The 21534-nt window shown below is 44.1% G+C and overlaps 1 protein-coding gene across 13 annotated transcripts in view; it reads right to left on the reverse strand.

The window, feature by feature from the left end:
- The window catches only part of SYNE1 (spectrin repeat containing nuclear envelope protein 1), a 491794-nt gene extending 471421 nt beyond the window's left edge, over positions 1-20373 (reverse strand). For 6 of the 13 annotated variants that reach the window (XM_055433423.2, XM_055433430.2, XM_055433426.2 and 3 more), the window contains exons 1-2: positions 19892-20368; positions 10138-10428 (exon numbers count right to left, since the gene is read on the reverse strand). In XM_055433423.2, the coding sequence (XP_055289398.2) occupies positions 10138-10204 (67 nt within the window). In that variant the 5' untranslated portion in view covers positions 10205-10428; positions 19892-20368. Of the gene's footprint in view, positions 1-10137; positions 10429-19427; positions 19700-19891 lie in introns of those variants that run through there. The other 7 variants (XM_055433427.2, XM_055433425.2, XM_055433422.2 and 4 more) reach the window with 4 other exon arrangements.
- Between the last annotated feature and the right edge of the window lie 1161 nt (positions 20374-21534).

Below are 21534 nucleotides of genomic sequence, written 5' to 3' on the forward strand. Positions count from 1 at the left end.
GATTAACTGAATCCTATGATAAATAGTTGCTTAATTAAATTATAAAATGCCATGCAAAGATCAGGAACTGTGTATTCAGGTGTGAGTAACATAAAAAAAAGTGTCAACATTTCTCATTAGCTCCAATTAGAAGGAAAATATAAGAGAAAAATAATAACCTAGGGTGTGTGAATTATTTTTGTAAGGCTCTTAGGATATACGAGGAACTTAGCACAGGACATTTAAAGTCTAGCATTTTCCCCTTTATCAGTATCTATTACCTGAATTATACATTCATGAAAGTCTTAAGTTCAAGGACACCTGAACTTTTCTTATAGAGGACAACACAAGACCCCAGGTCTGACTCAACACAGGCAGGGTTAAATAGCTACCGGAACAGTGACTGAAAGAATTCCCCTAAAGGCAAACATAGGTTTCCCAAATTCAGTTACAGCATTTGGGGGAAGGGCTTCCCAAGTGGCTCAGTGGTAAAGAAGTCGCCTGCCAAGCAGGAGACAAGGGTTCAATCCCTGAGTCGGGAAGATCCCCTGGAGAAGGAAATGGCAACCCACTCCAGTATTCTTGCCTGGAGAATTCCATGGACAGAGGAGCCTGGTAAGCTACAGTCCACAGGGTCACAAAGAGTTAGACATGACTTAGTGATCAAATAACAACAACAGACCACTATTGAATGAAACAGCTATGCAAGTTCTCATTGCCTTTGCCTTGGGGAAGTGGGGCAAGACAGTAAGACTTAGCAACTAAATAACAACAACCTACCACCTCAGTCTTGGTGGAAAATCCCAGAACCAAATAATACAAACACTCCTAAAATCATATTTTTATTAAGTCCTAGAGGAGCTAACTCAACCATGACCAAAACAATGCAAAGAGATGACACCAACTCCATAAAGACTTTCTCCAAAACATGAGGGGAATGCTATTAGTTTTGTTATGGGGAATGAATCTAGAAAGATAATACCAAGGGAGGCAAGTGGAGATTATGAGTGGAGGAGGCGTGCTGAGACATAAGTCACACACAGGCATCCAAAACGGCATCCGTGGGCGCACCCTTCTCACGAGGACAATCCTTCAGCTCACAGCAGGGCCGCCAACTCCACGAGGGTGGAGAACTGATTAGTCTGAGTGAGAGTTATTTTATCCTTAGGATGCAATTTTGATTGGGTTCAACGTCAATACAGAATTAGACTTCATTAATACTTAAGGAATTGCTCGTATCCAATGAACTTCCAAGAACTTCGTAACTCTCCATGGGCAACACACAGGACCATTCTCTTATTCTTCCCGAAATTATTTTGAAATGATATGCATATGTCCTTGCACCAACTCAGGCTCGATATTTATGTACAAAAAACACACAATATTTGTATATACTATAAACAATGAATCCTGCACATGCTAAGAACATTAACGGCGAGAACACGGTTGATCACTCCCTCCTTGAACTCCCTCCTTTCGGCTTCTGTCTTCTTTCTTCTGATCACGTAGGCTGCAGCTCTCAGCCTCATATGTGGGGCTTTCCTCAGCCCCCGATGCTGGATGTTCTGTTCCTCTAACCTCTTTTCTATCTGTCCTTGCTCCCTGGGAGGTATCAGCCCATCTCACAGCTTTAAAAACTACGGGCGCCTATGATTTCCAAATGTTTCTTTTCCCAGCCGTGTCTTCTCTCGATCTACAGTCATAGACAATTACTGTCCTGAATGTCCACCAGCCATCTAAAATGTTTCATTTTAGATTGATTCACTGGCATGAATTTGACCTAATTTCTGCCTTCAAGGTGTTTATCCTCTGAGTGGGTGGATTAGACACTACATGTGACTTTCTTGATTTTCTTTCTCAGCCTTGTTCCCAACAGTCTTATGCCTTTCCTCATTTCCAAATGAAAAACAAAGGTGCTACCCTGCACTCTTCTCTCTCACAGACTACCTCCAATCCATCAGCTAAATCTTTCGGCTTTACTTTCAAACTATATCTAGATTTTCACCACTTCTCTATCCACTATTTAATATCCAGTCAAAACCATTCTTATCTCTTCTGACTTACCAGAGTTGACCCTCCAGGCCTCCCTGCTTCCACTACTGAAAATCAGTATGATGTTAAGTATTCATATTATATGCTCTCAAACAATACTTACGAAGTACCCATATTATGAATTGCACTGTGCTAATCAACGTATAGGGCACTGGCATGAATTTGACCTAATTTCTGCCTTCAAGGTGTTTATTACACATAACATAATGCAAAGCAGTACCAAACAATCCAAACAATGGACATAAGAGTGCAACAAGGTATTTAGAAAGAGGGGAGGGAGTTTCCGATGTATTGTCAGTAAGGTCTTCATTGGGGACACTGTATTTAGATTGGGCCTTGAAGATAAGCGGAGTTTTAGGTGTAGTCTTTCCCAACACTGTCCCAGCAGGAGACAGGAAAGTCATACATCTTGAGAGCACCGCTAGTGTCATTTGACAGATATCTGGGGATAGGTAGGGGATTCAGAGGAAACAAATGCTCGACAGTTAAGATGGAATTAGAATAGGATGCCAAGCCAAGAAGCTGGGATTTGATAGGGAGACCAAGAGTCTAGGAAGAATTTCATCATGAATGTAACAAAATTAGTAGTATGTCAACGAGAATTAATTTGGAGGCAAAGTGTAGGAATATTTTGTTTTGTTGGTAAGCCTTAGAGGCCCTTATGTTTAAAGGCCTGCCACACATTGTATCAACAGCAAGAAAGTGCACAAATATCCCATGTCAAATACATTTTATACATAAATAATTTTTGAATTGGCTGGATTTACATTTGACTAGTTCACATAATTTTAGCATTTGTAAACCCTTGTTAATTTTGATTTAGCAGTTTTCTTTTTCTAATTGAGAGTCAATATTTTTACAGGCCTTTAAAAATCCTGAAGGCCCCAGGCACTTTCTCCATAATGCACAGTGGATAAAAAGGCTCTGCAAAAGGAAAGGCTTACAGGACAGGGCATTATACAATGGAAACACTTTGATACATTGAAAAGTAATTGGAGGGTGCAATACACCTTTAGGGAGGAGAAATGTGTTTAAAGCACTACAGTTTCAAATACCACGCACATATCCGAGGGCCACCATAGTCACCCACTCAGGCTGGACATGCGTCCTGAAAATGATTCTATGGTCAAAGCCCAATTCTGAGTAAAACTCAGAAAAAGACTTTTCAAAAGAAGGCAAATAAGGTAGGATCCAATTTAAATGGTTTCGTCCTTTGTTTTAACATATGTTTTGACTAATTTCATCTTCAGTTCTTTAATTTAGAGATCATGATTTATCTAGTCATTCATCAAATAGTCATTGAACTAACATGTTCCAACATATCACTGTTTTGTGTCAAGCTTTGTGTTATATTTAAATTTGAGATGCTACCATATAATATACATTATAGGAAGAAAGATTAAATTAAAAGGAGAAGTTCAACCTAGATGTGATACATGGATCTTTGACACTACTTTGTACTTTAATAAGAAGAGTCATTAAGTCAGAGTAACAAAGTATAAAAAGTAATCTTCAAGGCACTATAAAAAATCAGAATCGTTACAAGATGACAAACTTTTACATTCCACGCAATGTTTAATGTTATGTTAAAAGAAAATCGGTTATTCTATTTTTCAGTCATCTTTTTTTTTTTTTTAGTCTGAGGTCTTTTATCTTTAACAGTAAAATGAACGCAAAACAGTATCTGTGGGAAATACTATATGTAGCCAAAAAAGTTTAACATTGCGCCTAAAAACAATTTTAGGGGAAGGTCATGATTATGGTTTTTGAACAGTTAGCAAATTTCATAGATGTATCTCCAAGAGTCAATGTTTACCCCACCCCACGCCCCTGCTTCTCATTTGTTTCTCTTTGAATTTATTCACAATGTTTAAAAATCAAAGCTCAGGGTCTTCCCTTGTGGCTCAGCCGTGAAGAGTCCACCTGCCAATGCAGGAGACACGGGTTTGAGGTTTGATCTCTGGTCTGGGAAGATCCCACATGCTGTGGAGCACGTAATAAGCCCGTGCACCACACCAGTGAGCCTGTGGTCCAGAGCCCAGGAAGGGGAACGACTGAGTCCATGGGCAGCAAGTCCTGACACACCCTAGAGCCGTGCTCCGCAAGAGAAGCCACGGCAACAGAAGCCTGCGCACTGCAACGACAGAGCGGCCCCCACTCCCCAAAACCAGAGAAAAGCCCCCGCAGCAAAGTAGACCCAGCACAGCCCCCACCCCAAACATCAAAGTTTAACCTTACCATCAAGGATCCTTCTTTTTATTTAATTGATCTCCGGGTGACACCCTAGCACGCCCATCTGGTCTTCTCTGGCATTTACCTCTTGCTCTATCAAGTTGCATGAATGCTACCCTGCCTTCAAATAACCCACACTGATACTTCATATAAAAATCTTTCTAGATGATCTTCACATGAAAACAATGTAATTGATAAAAGTCAGTCAACGAACCCTTTTAAAGCAAACATTATGCAGAAGCCCTAGAGAAAATGACAAAAGCCTTAACCTCTTGTCACTATCTTAAAGAAATTTATGATCCGAACAGTTCAACATTTACTTTTTCAGATGTGATTATAAACTAAAGAAGCTTCCCAGGTGCGCTAGTGGTAAAGAACCCACCTGCCAATGCAAGATATGTAAGAGATGCAGGTTTGATCCCTGGGTTGGGAAGATCAGGCTTCCCTTGTAGCTCAGTCGGTAAAGAATCTGCCTGCAATGCAGGAGACCCGGGTTTGATTCCTGGGTTGGGAAGATTATCTGGAGAAGGAAATGGCAACCCACTCCAGTATTCTTGCCTGGAGAATCCAATGGACAGAGGAGCCTGGCAGGCTATAGTCTATGCGGTCGCAAGAGTCGGAAACAACTTAGCAACTAAACCACCACCATAAACTAAAGTGACTCCATGAACCACCTGTTAAACAGATTCCCCTGGTAAGCCTTTAGGCTTCCCGGGTGGTTCAGTGGTAAAGAATCCTCCTGCCAATGCAGGAGACATGGATTCAACCCCTGGGTCAGGAAGATCCCCTGGTGAAAGAAATGGCAACCCACTCCAGTATTCTTGCCTGGGAAATCCCATGGACAGAGGAGCCTGGCATGCCACAGTCCATGGGATTGCAAAGAGTCAGACATGACTTAGCAACTAAACAACAACAGCAAGTCTTTTAAGAGCAGAAAATGTATGTACATATTATTCGCAATTAAAATTTAATGCCCTGTACTATGCCAGTGTCTACTATTTTCTTTTATTTAAATATTAAAATGCTTATATTTAAACTGATGAAAGTTACAGAAACATTCATTTTTCTTAACAGCAAATGAAACTCTGCATTGCAGTCTGTCTGCTTATCCATAATTCAGGATCCCAGCCTAAAACATTAAGCCCAAACAAGCACAAATATTGGCAAAGGTGAAATATTGAACTGCTATAGTAGGAGCTAATTTATGTCGCAATCTGTGCTTATGCTTTAATTTCCTAGCACTGGAAACAAAAACTAAGACAAAAAAAACAGACAACAATTATGAATGTAAACTAAATAAGTAAGAGAAAAGCCAAGGTGTCATTATTCAGATCTCCATACTTTTTATTAGTTATTTATGGAGCTGATTTTCTAGGCAAGAGTACTGGAGTGGCTTGGAGCTGATATGACAGTAAAACCCAAGAGGGGGAAAAAAAAAAACCTTAGTTACATGGATTATCTATCCAGCAAAGTAATGAGGATTCTAGAAGAATGTTCTTATGGAACTGAACTTTGAAAATATTAATAGTAACTCTGATTCTATTTAAGTTAATAGAAATAAAACAGTATATAGTAAAAGAGTTATGTTTCACTCTTTGCAATCCCATGAACTGTAGCCCACCAGGCTCTTCTGCCCATGGGATTCTCTAGGCAAGAATACTGGAGTGGGTAGCCATTCTCGTCTCCAGGGGATCTTCCTAACCCAGAGATTGAACCCAGGTCTCCCACACTGCAGGCAGATGCTTTACCATCTGAGACACCAGGGAAGCCCAATAGGCATTTACTTTTCCTCAAAGAAATTTCACTCATTTGTCCTAATTATTTGGGCAATAATGGCAGCCCCTCGTTTATTAGGATCTTGGTCATTGGTCTGGAGATTCTAACAGGCAAGAACAGTTGCTCAATACCCTTGGCAGAAGACAGGTCTCCTCCATCAGGGGAGGCTGACGCCTCTCTGGGCTCAGAGCAAGAGAAGGACACGGTGAGAGCTAAGCTGAGGAGGAAGCCTCTCCAGCTGAATCAGCAGCATTAACCCAGGAGATCAGCAGGTTAGCAGAGAAGTCCCCCTGATCAACTTTCCTTCCACCTCTGCCATCTGGCTTCCAAAGAGTCGGACACGACTGAACAACTGAACTGAACCGAACTAAACTGAATGCAGATTAGATGGGTAGCATCCTGTAGCTGAGCAGACCTTAAGTTTCACTGTCACCAATTAACCTATTTTATGAAGTACTTGATGCTAAAAGTTAATGATACCTCGTGCAAAGGAATTTTCTCTCCTGAATTGTAAGATTTACTGTTCTAAATGTGTCAGGTACCCTTAAGACATGTTATAACTCTTATACTACAAAGAAAAAAATTATACAGCAAGTACAGTCAATTATGTAATAAAATGACTAGCTTTATAGAGTACTACTGCTGCTAAGTTGCTTCAGTCGTGTCCGACGTTGTGCGACCCCATAGACGGCAGCCCACCAGGCTCCACTGTCCCTGGGATTCTCCAGGCAAGAATACTGGAGTGGGTTGCCATTTCCTTCTCCAGAAGGAGTACAGAATATATTAAAAAGTTAACACTCCTCCCCAAATTTCCATGATGAGCCCAATTTGTGGCAAACCGTTAGGGTCACATCTTCTCATCCAATTTTCTTCCATGACTACTGGGACAGTTTGTCATGCGACAGTGTTCACACCTTTAAAAGCACTTTTTGTCTATTATCTCACTGAGCTTGACAACAATCTTGAGAGAGCTAAGCAAGGTAAAAACAGTCCACCTTTTGCAAGTGGGGGTCCCTGAACTCATAGATGTGAATTAGGACATTTATCATCACAGGTCTAGGGTGGGGTGAGGGTGGGGTGAGGGTGGGGTGAGGGTGGGGCTCCAGGACTTTCCCACACTTCACTCACCTCTCAAGAAAAACCACTTATGTCCCCACCCACAAGAACAAACAAAACACTGAGGCATCAGTACCCTTCTCTCCCCTCACCCCTAAACATTACCTTAACTAAATATTTTTACTGAAGCACAGTCACTATACAATATTATATATTATACGCCTATAATATAGTGACTCACACTTTTTAAAGGTGATACTCCATCTTCCTGATGGGAGGGACTGGCTGTGGGGAAAACTGGGTCTTGCTCTGGTGGGCAGAGCCATGCTCTGTAAATCCAATTTTCTGCTACTGGGTGGGGCTGTGCTCTCTGCCTGAGATTTGCCCTGAGGCAGCCCAGTCCTGGAGTCTGCAGACTCTGTGGTAGGGCTAACGGTGACCTCCTTCAAGAGGATTTATGCCAACACACCACGCCTCCCAAGACCACTGCTGCCATGCCCCTGACCCCAGGGTCAGGCCACTGTTGACTCCATAGCTATCATAAAACACTGGCTAATTTCCCTGTGGGCTTCAACATCCTTGTAGATTACTTATTTTATACATAGTAGTTTGTACCTTTTACTCTCCTAGCCCTATACTGCCCCTCCCCTCTGCCTTCTTCCCACTGGGAAACATTAGTTTGCACTCTATATCCGTGAGTCTGCTTCTTTTTTGTTATATTCATAGTCTGTTGTAGCTTTTTCAGTTCAGTTCAGTAGCTCAGTGGTGTCCGACTTTGCGACCCCATAAATCACAGCACACCAGGCCTCTCTGTCCATCACCAACTCCCGGAGTTCACTCAAACTCATGTCCATTGAGTCGGTGATGCCATCCAGCCACCTCATTCTCTGTCGTCCCCTTCTCCTCCTGCCCCCAATCCCTCCCAGCATCAGAGTCTTTTCCAGTGAATCAACTCGTCGCATGAGATGGCCAAAGTATTGGAGTCATTCCAATGAACACCCAGGATTGATCTCCTTTAGAATGGACTGGTTGGATCTCCTTGCAGTCCAAGGGACTCTCAAGATTCTTATGGACTGGTTGGATCTCCTTGCAGTCCAAGGGACTCTCAAGAGTCTTTTCCAGCACCAGAGTTCAAAAGCATCAATTCTTCGGCGCTCAGCTTTCTTCACAGTCCAACTCTCACATCCATACATGACCACCGGAAAAACCATAGCTTTTTAGATCCCACATATAAGCAATATCCTATAAAACTTGTCATTCTCTGTCTGATTTATTTCACTTAGCATAATGGCCTCTAAGTTCATTCTTGTTGCTGTACTACCAAAAATAAATTAAAAACTGAGGTATATATTTTTCTCTCCTCTCATCCGCAACCACTACCTTAATAAAAGAAAAGTAAGTATAAAGAGTAGCATGTTCATACAACCATAATCTGATTCTGAATGAAGTGTTTTGAAATTTACTGTCTACAACTTTCCATTGTTGTCAATATGTATCTTATCCAGGGAAATGTCACATTTAATCACTCAAAGGATAACCTGCTTTATTACTTAATTATCTTCCTCACACTTTTGCTTATCATTTTGAAGCTGAGGTTACTGAGGCACAAAACGGTTCAGTCTTTGCACCCAGGCAGACACAGACAGTGGACTGGAACTCTAAGTTCAGTGTTTCATCTGCCCAAGAAAAGATACACAACTTAAACTGCAGATCCTTGGCACTGGACAGACCCAGTCGGAGGTTTTTTCAGCCTGTGGAGGGGGTTTCTGCACATACTAAGCAATGATCGGTCTTTCATCCAACCAGGTTCTATCCAGCAGGACAAGTGGGATTTTTCAATAATCAATGTGAAACAAGTACCACTTGCACTGGCCACCACAAATCAGCCCAGGCAGACAAATGCGGGTGGGGGCCACACGACGGCATCTGACTGCTTCAGTCAGATTCCTGGTCTTTGTTCAGGCAAGAAAAACGTTCAGCTTCACTGATTACCTGATTTTCTATAACTGGAAGCATGTACCAGGTCATGAACACCCAGATGTAGAATCTCGGTCTGTATTTGAAAATCAAAAGTGCCCAACTGGAAGTGACCACAATGCACATTAAATGCATTATAAGCAAGCAAAGTCGGGCTTTCCCACTTAATGTGATGGCTATGGTGCCAAACCACAGGCTCACTGACTGCAGACACTAGAAAACCTAAAAGCCAAGCAACTGCATTATGTTGCTCTCTTGACAAAGATTAGAGCAAAACCTTGCTAAGTATGGGTGTTTTTATATCCTGAAAATAGCCACGTGAAGCCTGAGAGAAGTGATGACTGTGGCAAAGAGCAATATTTTTATATATGCGTACATGTACATGATTTTTTTTATGATTCCAGAAATATTCATATTAAAGAAAATTCAGAATTAGAAATTCATCTATCAGCTGCCATAACATTTTACTGCTAACTCTCTTCTATAAAACAGTTTGCTGTCCGAGAAAGAACACAGGTAAGAGACGTGGTTCCAGTCCATCCAGGCTGCTAGTCATTAACCTCATCCCATCACATGACCCCTCTGGATCTCTTTGTCTCTTTTTACTTACAGACTTTCTATCTAAATATCTAAGAGCTTTCTCCCTAGGATAAGTGAACCACTTGCCTTTAGCACACAGTTAACTGTTCACCATTGTCATGATATCCTTATCAGGGTCTTGTCATGGCACTGCGTCTTCATTTCTTATTGAAGGACAGGTTGCCAATACCTCGGAATTCCCATATGGACACTGGACTAAGAGCCATTAAGGTCATGCTCAACCAGACACAACACCAAAACAAGAGCTTTGTCTTTTTTCCTACTTAAAGAAGACAGCATCTTAAAACAGTGCGGACTAGTTTGAAAACACTAGGATAAAAGCCATCATTGTGTTACTCCCTTGCTGTAGTTTCGTAAAATCGAATAAAAAGGCAAGCAAATTTGGAAAGAATCTGAGGTAAGTCAGTATCGCAAATTTAGAGCCTCTAGTAAAATAAAACAAAAAACCCTCAAAGCATTGTTTACCTTGCAGCCTCTGCATCACGTTGGCGATGTCCCGAGGGGCCCGCGAGGCTGCCCTGGAGGCGGCCATGGCTGCTCCTGCGGGTGGAACCACTACGGGAGACTCTGTGGCCAGCACGGTGTGTCCCTAGACCACTCCAGAAAACATACTTGAAGTTCTCCAGTTCTTTCAAGTGACAGACGATTGCCAAGTCCCAGGCACTCACAGCAGTCCGGGAGGAAATCTCCCAGAAATCCAACCACTTCTTTTTCTTCTCTTACTTTAAGACTGTCTTCTTAAATGAACTCAGGATCCTGAAAACCAAATAGAAAAGGTTCAATATTTTTTAAAAAATCAATATAGATCACCCAAGTGCAAAAAGTAGAGCTATGTTTATTTAATTTGAAGAAATGATTCATTACCAAGTGAAATAACTAATGTAAAATACTTAAAAATCTATAAAGTGGTAGGCAAATATGAGGGCTTCCCAGGTGGCTCAGAGCTAAAGAATCTTGCCAATGCAGGAGATGCCAGAGGTGCAGGTTCAATCCCTGATTTGGGACAATCCCCTGGAGTAGGAAATGGCAAGCCACCCCAGTATTCTTGCCTGGAAAATTCCACAGACAGAGGAGTCTGGCAGGCTACAGTCCATGGGGTCTCAAAGAGTTGGACCCTACTGAGCACAGCACAGCACAGGCCAAATGTGAGAAATTCCCATGATGCTTGATAAACAAACACTTGAAACATACACAATAAATTTGGCTGCTAAAAGAAGAAGTGTTCACTTTTTTCCATGTTTTCTTTTTAAACTCGTCTTCTTTTCACCATGAAAGTAAAAGTACTTTTACCCAAAACACCAAGCATTTTTCAATATTCACAAGTTCTCTTATCTGGGCTATTTTAGCCAGCTTTGCACACCTACTCTGCTCTGTTTTGTTTGTACACTTTTCAGGAATGAGATCAGATCTTAGCTCCTAAAATGTGATGAACTGAAACAGGATAAATATAAAATTTGCTGTTCAATTGCTAAGTCCTGTCTGATTCTTTGTGACCCCATGAACGGCAGCACTCCAGGCCTCCCTGTTGAGTTTGAGACTCTGTCATTTAAGGAGACAAATGGATTTGATTTCGTTTTTCCCTCCCCATAGAAAGATTCTAAACTGTAAGGCTGTGGTGGGGTTGGGGGCTAAGCAAGAGAGAACATTTTTCTTCTAACCTCTTCCAGAATTCTCTGCTTTGGTCAAGTTTAATTCATCATGTTGGGCTGGGGAAGTAAAAAAGAAGTAGGAGAGCAGTTGATGAAATTTTGACATTGAGACATGTGCTTTGAACAAGGATTTCCTAACCCTGCTGCTGCTGCTGCTGCTAAGTTGCTTCAGTCGTGTCCAACTCTATGAGACTCCATAGACGGCAGCCCACCAGGCTCCCCTGTCCCTGGGATTCTCCAGGCAAGAATACTGGAGCAGGTTGCCACTTCCTTCTCCAATGCATGCGTGCATGCTAAGTCGCTTCAGTTGTGTCTGACTCTGTGAGACCCTACGGACAGCAGCCCACCAGGCTCCTCCGTCCACAGGATTCTCCAGGCAAGAACACTTGAGTGGGTTGCCATTTCCTTCTCCCTTCTTACCCTAGGGTTGACTGAAGCAGAGGTCTTGCCACGAATAGGACAATCAATGACAGAAAGAAAAGGAGCATGAAAAATGTATACAGAGAAAGAAATTTAACCAAGACGCCAAACCAAGTGGGCCGATGCGAACATGACACTTTTACAATTCGTACTCATCTCTGGACTGTGATGATGAAGGTGAAGAAAAGAAATAGGGTGAGGTAGGAAAGGACAAAATCAAAACTGTGAAGAAAACAGTTCCTCTGTGTGGGACAGTCCACTTTTAGCAAGGAAAAAAGAAGAGTCTGTGAGGGCAACCAAACATCATAACGTGAATGTGTGGTCATAAAGCCCGCAATATTTATGAAGAATTGGTTAATACAGTGTGATTACAGATTACAGTGGATTTTTAAAATGGCATTAATACTAGCATATACTGGTACCTGGCTGAACTGTATGAATAAGCTGAGAGCATTTAGTCGTTTTTAGACTACCACCTTAAAAAGGATATAAAACACTCTACCCTGCTGCTACCTTGCACATTTCTGGGGCCAGAAAGGGTGTACTGGCTACTTAACAAGTTAGGGGGCTGTGATGCAGTGAACAGCATTACCTCATAAGAAGGTAAAGACAGATTTCTCTTGGCTACTTGCAAAGATACTGGAAGTAGGACCCAATATTTGGCAGCTTCTGAGCTAGAGAGGTATCTGTGTGGGGGCAGTTCCCCCAGGGATTCTTAGAGAAGAAATAATTACTACCAGCCAGCCCTAATCCATCAAGATCTTAGTCCTGCTGGAGCTGTGTGCCCATTAGTAGCCTCCATGTCCTGGGGAAAAGCATTCCACCAGCCCACATACCAAAGCTAACTTAATTTGAAGACTGATGGACAGTGAGCAATGCCTGAAGGATCTTACAAATGGCTTTCCTAAACTGTTACAAATTAAGGTTCTCCAAATACAAGATTATAACTTTCTGAAGTCTAGCTAGCTAGCTACAGATATACTAGGTAGAAATGAGGGAAGAAATTAATTTTAATATAGCTACCCCACACCAGGCCCTGCTCAGCACTGGATTTCACAGATGATTAAGACAAGGCCCCTACCATCAATCAAGAATTAGAGAATTAAAAGGGATTTCTTCATGCCATTGCCTTGCAGATCACCAGGCTCCTGGCCCTTCTAGATCATGTCCATCTTCTCGGTGGAGTAAGACTGAAATAGTTCCCTCTCTCCCTCCCTCTCTCAGACATGTCTGTCTTTATTTTGATACCACATTAGACTCAAAGCAAAGTTTAAAGTGAAGAGGAACTAAAGAGCCTCTTGATGAGGTGAAAAAGGAGAGTGAAAAAGCTGGCTTAAAACTCAACATTCAAAAAACTAAGATCATGGCATCCAGTCCCATCACTTCTTGACAAACAGAAGGGGAAAAAGTGGAAACAGTGACATACTTTCTTTTCCTGGGCTCCAAAATCACTGTGGACCATGACTGCAGCCATGAAATTAAAAGACGCTTGCTCCTTGGAAGAAAAGCTCTGGCAAACCTAGACAGTGTATTAAAAAGCAGAGACATCACTTTGCCAACAAAGGTCCATATAGTTAAAGCTATGGTTTTTCCGGTAGTCATGTGAGAGTTGGACCATAAAGAAGGCTGAGTGATGAAGAATTGATGCTTTTGAACTGTGGTGTTGGAGAAGACTCTTGAGAGTCCCTTGGACTGCAAGGAGATCAAACCAGTCCATCCTACAGGAAATCAACTCTGAATATGCATTGGAAGGACTGATGCTGAAGTTGAAGCTCCAATACTTTGTCCACCTGATGCGAAGAACTGACTCACTGGAAAAGACCCTGATGCTGGGAAAGACTGAAGGCAGGAGGAGAAGGGGATGACAGAGGATGAGATGATTGGATGGCATCACTGATTCAATGGACATTACTTTGAGCAAACTCCAGGAGATAGTGAAAGGCAAGGAAACCTGGCATGCTGCAGTTTGTGGGGTCACAAAGAGCTAGACATGACTTAGCAACTGAACATTAAACTCAGAATTTCTCTGTTTGAGTCCATCTTTAGTTCATGTACCTGGTCTTACTTCCACGGTATAACTAATACATTCTGAGTGCCAGAGTTCAGTGCTAGATAAACAGGATGAATACAATACATAACCTATTGTTTGAGAAGCTTAGAATATAGAAAAGATAATTCAACAAAAAAATCATGGCTCAGTGCAAATACAGAAATGAGGGATATAAACCATGGGCACTGAACCAATCTGGAGGTTCTGAGAGTGTCCTGGGAGGGAACAGCTTCTGCCCTGAGCCTTGGTAAAGGTGTTAGAGTTAATCAGGTGAAAAATATGGGATGCATTCCAGGCAGAATGAATAACTTGAGCAAAGGCATGGACACAAGAAACAGCTTGACCAACAGTGAGTCCCCAATAGTGAGGGACTCGACCAGGTGACATTCTGGGGCTGAGGCTGGAGAAGGAGGGAGAAGCCAGATGGCTGAGTGCTCTGCTCAGAAGTAGGTTCTGAGTCCCCAGGAGGCAACAGGAAACCCCGAGGGATTTTAAGCTGGAAGTGATCACGTGCAATTTAGATTATTCTAGCTACATTTTTAAAGGGTGTATTTGAGGTTGACAACACAAAGCTCCAGGAAGATCAGTCAGGAAAGCATCTTAGGGGCCCAGCTAAAACATGATGTACAGGATAGTGAATGAAAGGAGGGTAAAATCCAAAATATCTTAAGAAGGCAAGATATGCAGGACTTGGTGACTGGTGGCGGAGGGGAGACGGGAAGTGGGAGGTGGGGTCGCCAGGGGATCTTGAGGACTCTCAGGGTTCTGACTTGAGATTCTGTGTGGGCTATGGTGTCATGGGCTGAGTTCAGCACTAGAGCGGCTGTGCAAGTTATTATTTCCCCAAACTCTGCCTTTCATACCCTCACATTCTTGCTGAGCAGTTTCTTAATGACTCCTTCACACTCTCAGCTAATCTAACCCAAAGGTTCGCTGGACCCAGGACCCACACTGTGTGTGAAGCCACACCTAGACACAGCACAGCTTCCTCTATTCCTTCTGCGTCAACAATCCACACTCTGATAAGCGCGATTCATCTTATAGCCCCACCGATTAATCTCGTCTCCCTCTAACCAGGCTGTGAAACTTTTGCAGGCACAGAGATTACAACTATTATTGCTTTGACATCCTACCCATTGATATCAACTACATCCCTGAACACATCCTAGCCCCTAAAACATATTTCTGTTTTATTGAACAATGTTCACATTACTTTACCTCTGCAGAACAACCCCCAGAAAACTCGTTCCTCCCCACAGTAGAAGATGTTGATGCAATATCCTTCCCTTTTTGGGCATGAGATTAAATATTTTGCTTTCATCATTCTTGTACACACATCATTTCCTATTTTGTGAAATTCTGATATTCTTGCTTTTTACTGATACTTAAATTTAAAGGGGAAAATATGCCCCTTTAACTTGATAAGAAATTTCAAATGAATCTAACAATGATCATAAAAGAAAGTTTTTACAAGATATGTGTTTGGGAGGTTAGAAGATGTGAGTTCAAACTTAGTTTTGCTCTGACTGGGCTTCATTGGTGGCTCAGACTGTAAAGAGTCTGCCTGCAAGGCAGCAAACCCGGGTTCTGTCCCTGGGTTGGGAAGATACCCTGGAGAAGGGAATGGCAACCTATCCAGTATTCTTGCCTGGAGAATTTCTGGGACAGAGGAAACAATCCATGGGATCGCATAGAGTCGGACACAATTGAGTGACTAACACTTTGTTCTGACAATCAGGATGATTCTGAGCTGGTTCTGTGTAGGGAGGTTCTCAGCAACGTCCTCAACAACCTCCTGACATGTGCAGGATGGTCCCCATAAAGGCACAGACTCTGGACTAAAAAGACATGGAAGTGACTCTTAATTCTGCCTCTTCCTGTCCATGTAGGCATGATCTACGGAACCAGAGCATCAGAGGAAGGTCCAGCACCATCAGCGAGCTCACTACCCCCAGGGTAATTAACAGTTTTTAATTGGGTGCAATATACTGTAGGGGCAGAGGTGCAAGGAGATGGGAAAGGAGAATTCGAGCAACATTGACGGGTCATAGACCAATTAATAGTCCTCAGGCTGTCTCCAAATCCTCTCCAGAGAAGGAACTAAGATTTCAAAGTGGCAAGCAACGTCCACTACATCTAGCAGAAAGGTGAGATTCCTGTATTTATTATTTCATACAGAAATGCATTGAGAATTCACATGTAAAGGACACACTGGTACTGGGTAAACAGCAGTAAACAAGATAGATAAGCCCCCTTAGAGTTTGTGTCCCAGAGAGAAAGATGATATAAACAGCATTATAACAAAGTAGGTCATGTATTGTAATGGAAAAGTGCAGGGTACTGTGGGAGCAAAGAGAACATCCAATCAATACCATCTGCTGCATTTACCGTGTGGGCTGCAGAGGGAATTTAGACTATCTGCTATCTGGGATCCTCCTGTCTGAACAAAGGGCTCTTCTTAACCCCGACACCTGTGAAAAGCTCAGGAGTGAATCATCACAACTTGACTTTTTCCAGTCTCTAAGCAGAATGGACAACTGACTGTTAAAGCAGTCTCCTGTTTGTGCTATTAGAAAAGAATTCAGTATCATCCCTGAATATCCACTGGAAGGACTGATGCTGAAGCTGAAGTTCCAATACTTTGGCCACCTGATAAGACGAGCCAGCTCATTAGAAAAGACCCTGATGCTGGGAAAGATTAAAGGCAAAAAGAGAAGGGGGTGGCAGAGGATGAGATGGCTGGATAGCATCAGCAGCTCAGTGGACATGAATTTGAGCAAACTCGGGGAGACAGAGAAGGACAGGGGAGCCTGGCCTGCCGATATTCATGGGGTCACAGAGTCGAACACGACTCAGTGACCGAACAACAACACTAGAAGAAACACTGCTAAGCCGCAAAACTATATCTTCAAGCAATGTAACAAGTATTAGGAAACTACAGCAGAAAGTTACAACCTCTGCAACAACCAGAAATGATGTGGCTCATTTCCAGGCGAAAAAGATGAACTGAGACCATAAAACATTCACACTGTAGGCAGCACTTCATTAGGTGTCTCAATATGTACAGCAGCACTCCCGCTAAAATCCACTATTAAACAAAAATTGTAAAACCTAATGAACACATTCCAACACCCCCTTCTATCAGTCCTCAGCCGGAGTGAGTCACATAATGTCTAATTTTACATTTAATTATTGTTTTTCTCTATACGTCCTTTAGTTATGGCACTAATTAATGAATACCAAGACAGCTAAATGGCGGGGAAAAAAAGAGGGATATCCTGTAGTTTCTACAAATATATTACTAACACCTGTGTACTGCCTATCAGTGTGTAGTGCTGGTAATTATTCACTGTTATGAGTGTTACACCTCCTCCCAAGATGGCACAGTGGTAAAGAATCCGGCTGCCAATATCGGGAGACATGGGTTCGATCCCTGGGTTGCGAAGATCTCTGGAGAAGGAAATAGCAACCCACTCCACTATTCTTGCCTGGAGAATCCCATGGACAGAGGAGTCCATTGAGTTGCAAAGAATCAGACGTGACCAAGCACCCATGATCTATGAATGTTACAGGGCAACAAACAAAAATTGGTCCTGTCCTTGGAAGAACAAAAATATGAAGAACTAACTAAAAAAAGTACAGAGCTGACGTGCATGACAAATGCTGTATCGTGATTGAACTTTTTTCAGTCCGCCTGGAGTGTAAATCCCGCCCAGAGATATCTGCTCCCTTCTCCCCGCTTGGCTAGAGTCTAGACTGCACTTGGTGCCAAACAGAAGTTCTCATTGGTTTAGAGAACAAGGAAGGACACATTTGACACTTTTAAGAGAAGATAAGCCGATTTCCTCAAAGAGAGGTCTTGGGTCCTGTAGGACTGCCGTTCAGACCACAGGGTGTGGCTGCAGTCTCTAGGCTGGTACTGCCTGCCTTGTGGGAGAAACTGTCACCAACCTTGCCCAATCATGGGCTTCTTACATCCGGCGACACCTCCTTCACCTCCAAGCAGCTGTGTGGGCTGCATGATTATCAGAAATCAGGTCCTACTGCAGCACCCTCTCCACTGAACACAGCAATTCTTGAACATTTTTAAACAGCAAACCACCTTTTCCCAATTCTTACTCCTTTGCAGAGAAGAATCAAGTGGGGGAAAAAAAATTCTCACAACAAAAAAGACATAAACCATTTTGTGAAGAAATCATTAGTTAAGACAGATCAAAGTGAAGCTCTACTGTAATAACTGAGCAAGTATTTCCAAAGGCTAGCAATATTATTATCTGAGTCAGTCTGAGGCTGTGCCTTTATCTTCAGTGTGAAATAAATATATTCAGGCAGCACTGATCGGGCACTTTTGTTCTCAATTTGCCACAAAGTAATAAACAGACTCAAAAATGCAAGACAAAATAGCAATGTTGTTTGATGACACCTTTCTGGTGATGTCAGGATCTTATTAATCTTTTTCCTCATGGAGAACAGCAAGCCTCTCCAAGAACAATCCTCATGACTCATGGTTAAGTCAGCATTTTATACAGATGGGGGTCATATTAACAACCTTTGCTTAGTCGAAAATTATCATACTTTCTCTTGCACAAGTCTGGCTCCTGCATACAAATGTTCTCTTTGGAAAAGTGGATCTCAGATGAAGACAAAAATAGACAAGCATTAAGGAAGGGGGAGGGAAAAAAAATCATTCATTTTGAACTTTCTTAACATGCACAGAAAAATTTCAGATGCACACAGGTTTTCTACCCCCAACCGAAAAGCTCAGAAATGAACATTCTAGGATGCTAAACCTCACAGCTGGTGTCTCCCCACTGCCCCGCACGCCCTCACCCCTCCTGTCCAACCCCCCACCCTGCACCCCTGCTGAACCTAACTCTATTTATGAAAAAGGGCCTGAACTTGAAGCCTTTCAGATCTGTTACCCAGACAGAGCTCCAAACCCCGTTTCTCAACCGGCTTTCTCTCCCTGATGGCTAATAGCTGCTTTATTTCACATTATTTTCGTGCCCTTTGCCATACACCTGCCACTCGGCGAACCACCATTTCACAGAACTCCCTCTGGCACTGATGCAAAAAATCTGTCTGAAACGTGTCTTTCTGGAAAGGAGATGAAAGTTATCTTGCCCTCTAGCGTAGGCTCCGCCTGCCTGCCATCGCAGGCGACAGCTGGAGTAGTCTGAAGCCCCGGCCTCCTCGGTTCTTCAAGCCCCCGGGGCTGCGCTACCCATGTCCCCTCCCCCAGCCCTTCCTAAAATAGTCTGAAGGAAGGGAGGCTCCTGGAATTTGTTCAACGCCCTACATCTCCCATCTGATAGTAGCAGCAGCCCCGACCATCAACAAGAGGGCGGCTGCCTTTTGCTTCTGCGTCGCTGGACCCCGGGAGAAGTGCCACAAGCCGAAATGTCAAGTCGGGGTGGGGTGGGGGGCGGATATTAATAGGGGTCTGTACGTAGGCGATGCCAGCAGGACGCCCCCCGCCTCCGTGTCTCCCTGAGTACCACACACGCACACACACCGCCGCCACCATCACCCCCTTCTCCCTCGCGTTAAGCACGCACGACCCGAGCCTGCAAGTGCAAACTTGCTTCCAGTCTGTCTGCAATGTGTTCGGCTGGCACCCAAAGCCTCTGTCGTACCTTCTCTCTCTCGGGCTCGTCCAGGTGCCGGGCAGCGCAGTGAGCGGACCCGCGGCGGCCGGGCGCGCTGGGGGCCGGCGGCGGTGGCGGGAGCCGGGGCGCGCGGCTGCGGGGCTTTGCGGGGCTTTGCGGGGCGCCGGTGACCGAGGACGGCACGCGGGGGCCGGCTCCCCGGCCGGTGGCGGATCGGCCGCAGCCGCGCTCCCGGGCCGCTCGCACACTCACTCACTCCTGCGCCCGCCCTCGGGGGGCGATCCCTCCTTCCGGGGAGGGGGGTTCAGGCCTCTCCCCGCGACCCGCACGGGGATCGGCTGGCGGAGGTCGGGGAGGCGGGCTCGTCCCGCGGGCAGGCTCCCGACGCGGCCCGCGCGCCGCCACGCCCCTCCCCGCGCCGCGCCCGGGACGCGCGGGTCCCCGGCGCCGCTGGCGGCGGGCGCCCGGGCTCTTTCCCCGGCTTCGCCTACCTCCGGGAGATGCTCGGCCGCCTCCAGCGTCTTGCTGCAGCCGCAAAGGCTTTCCGCGGCTCTCTTTCTCGGGGAGCCTTTCCACCCGGTCCACCTCCCCGGGGGTCGAGGAGGAAAGAAATGGCCGAGAGCGCCTGCCGGGAAGGAGATGCTCTGCCCCGGCTGCTAACTTTTGCCTGGGGTTTCCACCGCCCGGCTGACCTTTCAGGGCAGAACCTATCTTGAAAGGCTGGGCAGGTTCGCTGATGGTCCCAGGAAGGAAGTGATGCGGTTCACTGAGGACATTTCTCTGGATCCTTTTCAATCAACTTTCGAAAAAGATCCTAACGGCTGACCTCTTCCGTAGCAAGCAATTTTAGGGAGACGGGTCAGACTATAGGTTTCTGTTCTTGTGGTTTATAAAGCTTCGGTTTCCTGAGGAGACACCCGACCTCTTAATGACATTTCGTCTTGGTTATTCGTGAAGATGACGCTGGAGAACTGCCTTCAGGTTCTTTCCTCGCTCTCTCGGCCTCTGTCATCACAAGTCCTTCTCAAGGTGTAGAGGAGATCCTGGGGTTGCCGGGTAGCCTCCTGAAGAATTTATTTTGTTGTGGTTTCATGGTCTCCAGGCAAAATCAAACACAACCTCTCTTCACCAACAAGGAAGCCCAGGTCCAACGGGACTGCGGGCAACTCAAATAATTACAGCCATGTTGCAAGAATTTTAAACATAATAATTACTCTCTCGAATTTTCAATCTGAACAAATAGTTTTTCCCATTATCTATGTTTGCAGGATGGGAGGCTGGAGCTTTTCAGTGGATGAAGTTTTTTTGCCTGCTGCCTTTCCCTAACTCGCTGCCAACACTCCACTCTAGCTTTGCATTTTCTTCAGTCTTTTCTTTCTGGATTCTAACAAAATAATAATATCTGAAATGAATCTAGTGAGTTAATCTGATGTGCTATGTTTCCTTGTATTTACATATTTTGGAGACGAAGGAATGACTCTCTAATTGCAGAAACTGGTTGCGTCAGGGAGACGGGCCTGGAGAGGGTGGTGTTGGGGGCCACTCTGCACATATCCTCTGTCTCAGGGTGACACTGCATGGCTGCCCAGAACACCCTAGTCGTGCAGTTACTACCCTCTGCCTGCATATGACTGGACTGAGATCCTGCCTGCCACTCAGGAGGAGAGGGTGAGAGGGTAGCTGAGCTCTTCTTTGCAATCTGTGCTTTCATCTAACCAGCTCACTCACCAACTGAAACTCACTCCCTAGACTCAGCTGCTCTTCTCCCAGGAGCAGACAGGCAGGAGCCTAGGGCTTTCTGGCTGGCATTGGTTGCCTGATGAACTAAATGTCCACTCTCAGCTCATTTTTACCCTCCACCAAAGGACTAAGCACATCATCGACTTTTGGAAAAGGCTTGTCTTTTTTCATAGACCCCAGGGAAGTGTGTTGTAGCTTCATTATTCAACCATATTGTTCAAACACCTACCATATCCCAAATATCGTCCTAACTGTTGGAGCCACAATGGTAAATAAAACCAAACCTGGTTCCTGCCTTCACTGAGCTTCCAGTATAATCAGGAAGAGAGATATTTATCAAAAAACCACACAAATAATTATAAAACCCCAGCTTCCAAGAGAAGGCAAATATTTT

The sequence above is a fragment of the Moschus berezovskii genome, chromosome 10 (genome assembly GCF_049115385.1).
Source record: "Moschus berezovskii isolate FMDL1 chromosome 10, NW_MosBer_1.0, whole genome shotgun sequence".
NCBI classification, from domain to species: Eukaryota; Metazoa; Chordata; class Mammalia; order Artiodactyla; family Moschidae; genus Moschus; species Moschus berezovskii.